Source organism: Ursus arctos, unplaced genomic scaffold, assembly GCF_023065955.2.
Source record: "Ursus arctos isolate Adak ecotype North America unplaced genomic scaffold, UrsArc2.0 scaffold_20, whole genome shotgun sequence".
NCBI lineage: Eukaryota > Metazoa > Chordata > Mammalia > Carnivora > Ursidae > Ursus > Ursus arctos.
The window spans coordinates 23,708,915-23,715,384 of NW_026622875.1; the positions used below are offsets into that span (position 1 = coordinate 23,708,915).

The window sequence follows — 6,470 nt, forward strand, 5'->3', positions numbered from 1 at the left end:
AAATCTCACAACTAACACCATGGTCAATGAGGAAAAACGGAAAATTTTTCTTGTAAGATCTGGTACAATACGAGGATACCCACTCTCACCAGTTCAATACAACGTAGTACTGGAAATCCTAGTCTGAGCACTTAAACTAGAAAAAGAATTCACACACACACACAACCTTATACTCTCCTAAATGGCACAAAAGAATCAGCAGTTAATCAGCCTCAAGTCCCAGCCTAAGATCATGATTTTATTTCCACAAATAGTGACTTCTATTTCTCCAGAGAATCACACCCTACACATAAAGAAATAACTGAAGACATCCATGTTGGTCTATAATGGCAAAAAAAAAAAAAAAAAAAAAAAAATCCTCCAAAACAAACCATGTAAAAGTGTTGAACATATTTTTTAAACATTCTTATAATTTATCATAGAAAGGTACAGACATAAAAATAATAAAAAGAATAAATAGTTATTTGAAGAAAGGAAGTTCTAATACATGACTAGTGGAGTTTCAGAGGGAGGAAATAGAGAAAATGGAACAGAGGGCAATACTCATGGGGCACCTGGCTGGCTCAGTCAGTGAAGCATGCGGCTCTTGATCTTGGGGTTGTGAGTTCGAGCCTCATGTTGGGTGTAAAGATTACTTAAAAATAAAATCTTTTTAAAAAAAGATTGCTCATAACTAGTGAAAGAAAAAATCATTTATTTAGTCAATATATGTTTTTGAGTGTCCAGATGCAGCTGGCAGTGTTCCAAAACTGGGGATACAGGAGAGCAAAACCATGTTAAAAAATCACTGCCATCGGGGCACGTGGGTGGCTCAGCCGATTAAGCGTCTGCCTTGGGCTCATGTCATGATCCCAAGGTCCTGGGATGGAGCCCCTCTCTCTTTCTGTGTCAAATAAATTTTAAAAATCTTAAAAAATAATCACTACCACCATAAGCTTATACTTGATAATATAGAGGGTAAACAAGAGAAATACAATGCACACCATGTTAAATACCGTTATGTGCAAAAGACTAAGGGGAGGCAGAAGGTCAGAGATTACCATTTTAGATGATATATTCAGGAAAAGCCTTGAAGATGGAGCGTTTAACTCAATAATGGTCACAAAGAAGTCAGGAGCCATGCAGATAGATAGGTAGGAAAAAGGCAATTGCAAAATTTGTGATTATACCTGTCCATTTCTAGGAAAAGCATAGAGGCAGTCAGAGCTCTAACAGAAGGAACAAGAGAGAGGGTGATAGGAAGTACAGTATGACAAAACATAGGTGGAAAGTCCAGATCATATAGAGAGAGCTCTGCAGACCCTTATATAAAAACATAGGCTTTGACTGAGTGAAATCGGAGGCATCTGAGCAGAGGAGTGACATGGTCTGACTTACGATTTAATAGAACCACTCCAGCTCATGTGTGGAAACTAGCCGGGAAAGAAACAAAGGAAAGATGCAAGGATGGGGTTCCTGGCTGGCTCAGTCAGTAGAGCATAGGACTCATGATCTCATGTCATGAGTTCCAGCCCCACACTGGGCATAGAGATTACCTTAAAAAAAGAAAAGAAAAGATGCAAGGAGACCACCTAGGAGGCTTCTACAGTAATTCACTGAAGGGATGAAGGTGGCAGCAGGGGGTTAGTGAGGGGGTGGTAAGAAGGGCTATGGTCCGGGATATCCAGGTGGAATGGATGTGATATGTGAAAGAAAGATGCCCAAGGATAATTCCAAGTTTTTGGCTTGAGCGACAGGAAGGAATTGCCAATTACCATGATACAGAACATTTTTAAAAGATCAGGTTTGGGGCACCCAGGTGGCTTAGTCGGTTAAGAGTCTGCCTTTGGCCCAGGTCATGATCCCAGGGTCCTGGGATCAAACCCCATGTGGGGCTCCCTGCTCAGTGGGGTGTCTGCTTTTCTCTCTGCTGCTCCCCCTGCTCATGTTCTCTATCTAGCTAGCTATCTATCATAAATAAATAAATAAATAAATAAATAAATAAATAAATAAATAAATAAAATCTTTAAAAGATCGGGTTTGAGGAAATATGAGGAGTTCAAGTTTAGACCTGAAGTTTGGACTGCCAACCATTAGATTGATATACATAAAATTAGCAATAGACAACCATCTTGACCTACAAAAATGAAAATTGCACATGGTTCAACTTAATAGATATCCAGGAGAAAATGCTGACAATGCAGTTGCATTTGGTGGGAAAGGAAAAGGAGGGAGACTCATGTTTGGGGGTCACCAACATGCAGATGGCACTTAAAGGAAGGCAGTGAAGGTTGACAGAAAAAAAGATAAGGCCAAAAAGGGGTCCTGGGATATTTCAACCTTCACAAGGAGAAGCAAACAGCTAAGGAAACTGAGAGGAAGCCAGAGACAGACTGGGAAAGTGTGAAATCTTGGATGCCAAGGGGGGAAATGTTTAAAGGGAATAGTGGTGGTGTAAGTTGTTGCTCATAACTCTAAGATGAGAACTGAGAATTAACCATGGATTTCCTAATGTGGGAACCATTGATGACCTTAATGAGAGCATTTATAGATGACTGGCATGGACAGAAGTCTGATTAGAGTGGGTTCAAGAGCAAGTGGAAAAAGGAAAATTAGAGAATACAAGCACAGTTCACTAATCTGAGAGTTTCGGTGTATGAGGAAAAAGAAAACTGATATAGAAACTGGAGGAGAGGGGCACCTAGGTGGCTTCCTCGGTTAAGCGTCCGACTGTTGATTTCAGGTCAGGTCATTATCTCAGGGTTGTGAGACTGAGCCCCATGCTGGGCTCCGTGCTCAGCAGGAAGTCTGCTTGATATTCTCTCCCTCTCCCTCTGCCCCTCTGCCCCCAAATAAATAAATAAATATTTAAAAGAAAGAAACTGGAGGAGAAAGTCACGTCAACAGAGTTTTTGTTGAAGATGGAGGACTTTACCTCTCAATTACATATCAAAGATACTGAATTGGTAAAGGTAGTAAAATTTGATGATGCTGGACAGAGAGGAGGGGATTCCTAGAGTGATGTTCTTGAGGAGGCAAAATGAGATGAGATGAACTATACAAATGGAGGAAGAAGACTTTGCTAGAAGCACAGACATATCATCTATGGGAAGAGGACAAAAGGCAAAACATACAATCCCAGTGGAGCTTAATGAGATGTGATTATGGGAATTTTGGAAAATATTTTTTGATTGCTTCTATTGCCTCAGTGAAAAAGAAAAAGGTGACCATCTAGTACAGAAAATAAGGGATAAGGTATCAGAAGTTTGCAGAGAGAAGAAAGCACACAATGTTCATCTACAAGAGTGAAAAAGTGAATGAAATAGAACAACATAGTAAGATCACTGGGCAGCAATTAGTAGCCTACTTGAGGTTGCTGATCATGAATTTAAAGTAAGACCAGTCAGTGGGGTTGAGTGTTTTTTTCCAGCCCCACTCAGCCGCACAAATGTAGCCACAGAGTAACATAATGTATTAACCAGCAAAGCAGGTAGCAGGAAAGGGAGATGAAGATATAAACATGACAACAATTATAATGACTGTCCATGGAATTTAAATTCCAGGTAAAGAGGGAAGCGAGGACCTGATGGTGTTGGTTTCAGTGAAAAGGTGGTAGGATCAATGGATTTTTCCAGAGGGGCAGAAAGACGGATAGAATTTGGATATTTAAAGGACTAAGCTAGAAAGTTAGGAGGTGGTGCTCTGAGAATACAATGTTTGAAACTGTGATTATGGAGGGGTTACAATTTGGAGTAACGACAAGATCAAGAGTATGAGTCAGTGAGGAGAGAAGATAAAATTATTGATCATTAAGAGAAGTCGGAGACCAAGATTTGGGGGCGGGGGGATCCATTAGCATATTAAAATCACCACAAATCATACCAGAGATAGAATGAGTGAGAATTATAGCGAATCAAAGCTAAAGTCTTCAAAGATTGTGATAGAGACATTTGCTACATATACATTTGATAAATGATTGATACGGAGTATGTCTGAAACGCAAGTTTTTTAAACAATATTTTGATTAGTTGCAGATTGTGGTAATACTATGAAGGCCATAAAGAGAGTGATGAGATAGAGTGAACAGAGAAAGCTATTTCCAATAAAATGCTCGGCAATGGCCTTTTTGAGAAGGTGCTATCCAAGTTGGGCTCTGACGAGGAAGGTATCAGCGCTGCTTAAAATTGAAAGAAGTGTTGAAACTCATTTTTTAAATTAAAAAAATAAAAGATAGGAACATTTCAAACAAGAAGATATAAGAATGGCCAATAAGAAAAAAGGAATAAAGAGTGGCCAATAAGTATTTGAAAAATGATCCACCCTGACTGGCAATCAGAAATGCAGAATGAAAACACAATGAGAGCATTTTACTACACCAGATTTAAGAGTCTCGCAGTAAGAAATGTTTGCAAGGATGTAGTGAAATAAAAACATACTCTGCTCATAGAAGTGTAAACTATGAAAACCATTTTGTGGAAAAAAAAAAAACCAGAGGGAAGCATTACCTATTAATTTGAAAAGACACACATAATACCAATTAGTTTTCTATTCCTAGGTATATACAATAAACATATGAGTAAAGAGTCGATGATCTAAAACTAGATTAGTCTGCATTTGATTCCCACATCAAACCCAACTAGGGATCTAATTTTGGATAACTCAGCTCACCACTTCCAGTGTCAGCTGTTGTGAAGACTGAAAAGATCATTTGTTTTAAATAGGGCAGGAGGAAACTTTTGTAGGTGATAGATATGTTTATGGCATTGATTGAGGTGATAGTTTCATGGGTGCTCACTTCTTCCAAATTCAGTTGTATACATTAAATATATACAGCTATCTACATGCTAATCATACCTCAATAAAGTGTTGGGTTTTTTCGTAAAGAAAAAGATCACTTTTGTAAACAGTAAATGGTGGACATGTCATAATAATTGCTCAAGAAAACAAGTTAATTATATTATTTTAACTGCTATTGATATTATTAATGAAATTTTATAACAACCTTAACCTCTCGAAGAAAGTTCCACAAATATTTTACTTTACTATTAAAACAGAAGTTTTCCTAAAGAGAAATCAGTATTTTCCATTTACTCCTGAAATGATAGACCCAGTCCTAAAGAAATTTTATAAAGCATTTGGGTAAGTCCATTTTACTAGGGGTGAGAGGGGTGGGAGTAGGGAGGGCGGGTGGGGGGGGGGGGGTGATCTCTTTGAGAGGTCTTTTCTCTAGAATGGATGAAACCACAAGAAAACATTAGTCCTAAAGGTGACAATGTTTTGAGTTTTATTACTGGTATATCTTCTTTTTTCTAAGAATGAGTTACACATGTGTCCTGCCTCCTTTATAAGAGCCCCTGAAAGTATTTCCTTAACCACAGCCTCAGCTATTGGGCTGCACAGACACCGTGATCTCTAGGGGGCGGAGCCTCGGAAGGGGCGGAGCCTAGCTGACATTTTACGACTCTGGTTCCGCAGGCGTCACTTGAATTACCCGCGCAGATCCGTCAGTGTGAGAAACCTGGGATTCGAACGCCCGAGGCTGAGCCCTGCACCCGTGCTGCGAAGCCAGAACCCCAGGACTGCGGGCCTCCCAGGAGGCGCCCCCAGAACTCCAGGCACTGTCTCTGCGTCGCCCGGCACTGCGCCCCGCCGCCCCCGGACGCCTCACCTGTCGTCCAAACCTGTCACTGCGTGCAGGACCCTGTCCCTCACACCCTCCGCCAAGCCCCGGGAGCGCCGCCCGACGCGCCGTCCAGGTGATGGGCAGCCGGCCCCGCAGCCCCAGCGCCTACGCTGAGCTCCGCTGGGGACCGCCGCCCGGAGGACCCCGCCCTGCCAAGCGCCGCCGAACCGAGGAGCCCGCGGGCCTGGAAGGCCTGGAGGGGCCGCCCGCCGCCGCCGGCGCACTCACCTCCGTGGTGGTCCTGGCCACGGGCTGTGCCCTGCAGCTGCTCCTGGACGACGTGGAGCTGGTGCTCGAGCCCCAGGCGACGTCGGCCCTGCAAGTGACCCTCGGAGAGCTCTCCCTCGTGCTGGTCCCCGAGGCCCTCCTCAGCTCGGGAGGGCAGGGCCCCTCGCCCGCCGGCCTAGAACACGGCGCTTCCCGGAACGCGCCCGGGCACGAAGTCGCCGTCGAGCAGGGATTCTTCTGCGCATCTGTCCCAGAGGTGGCCGCCCAAGAAGAGGCCTACGAGGAAGACGCGGACCCCGAGTTCCTGCCGCCTGGGGTGGACCCCGCAGCTGGCTCCGTCCCTGGGCTCCGCCCCCACCCGCAGGGCCCCAAACCAGATCCCTGGCCTGGGGCCCCCACCCCTCGTCCAAAGAGACGCTCTCCTCTTCGCTACTTCAACCTGGACGCCCACCTTCTGGAGCCCTTCCCCAGCTCGCCACTCCAACCTCTACCTCCCTCTCCGAGTCCAGGTCCCCAAGTGCGCCCCCAGCGCCCTCCGGGTCCCTCTCGCAAGGCCCGGAGACGTCTGTTCCGGGAATGA

At 44.0% G+C, this 6,470-nt stretch overlaps 1 protein-coding gene across 1 annotated transcript; it reads left to right on the forward strand.

The window, feature by feature from the left end:
• The first annotated feature begins 5,738 nt into the window (after positions 1-5,738).
• On the forward strand, positions 5,739-6,470 carry LOC113253678 (proline-rich protein 23A-like). Its single transcript, XM_026496594.3, has one exon. It carries the CDS (start codon positions 5,739-5,741, stop codon positions 6,468-6,470), a length of 732 nt encoding a protein of 243 aa, XP_026352379.3.

What these genes read in the sequence shown, in the direction of transcription:
- LOC113253678 (XM_026496594.3), top strand. Translation starts at nt 5,739, where the DNA reads ATGGGCAGCCGGCCCCGCAGCCCCAGCGCCTACGCTGAGCTCCGCTGG.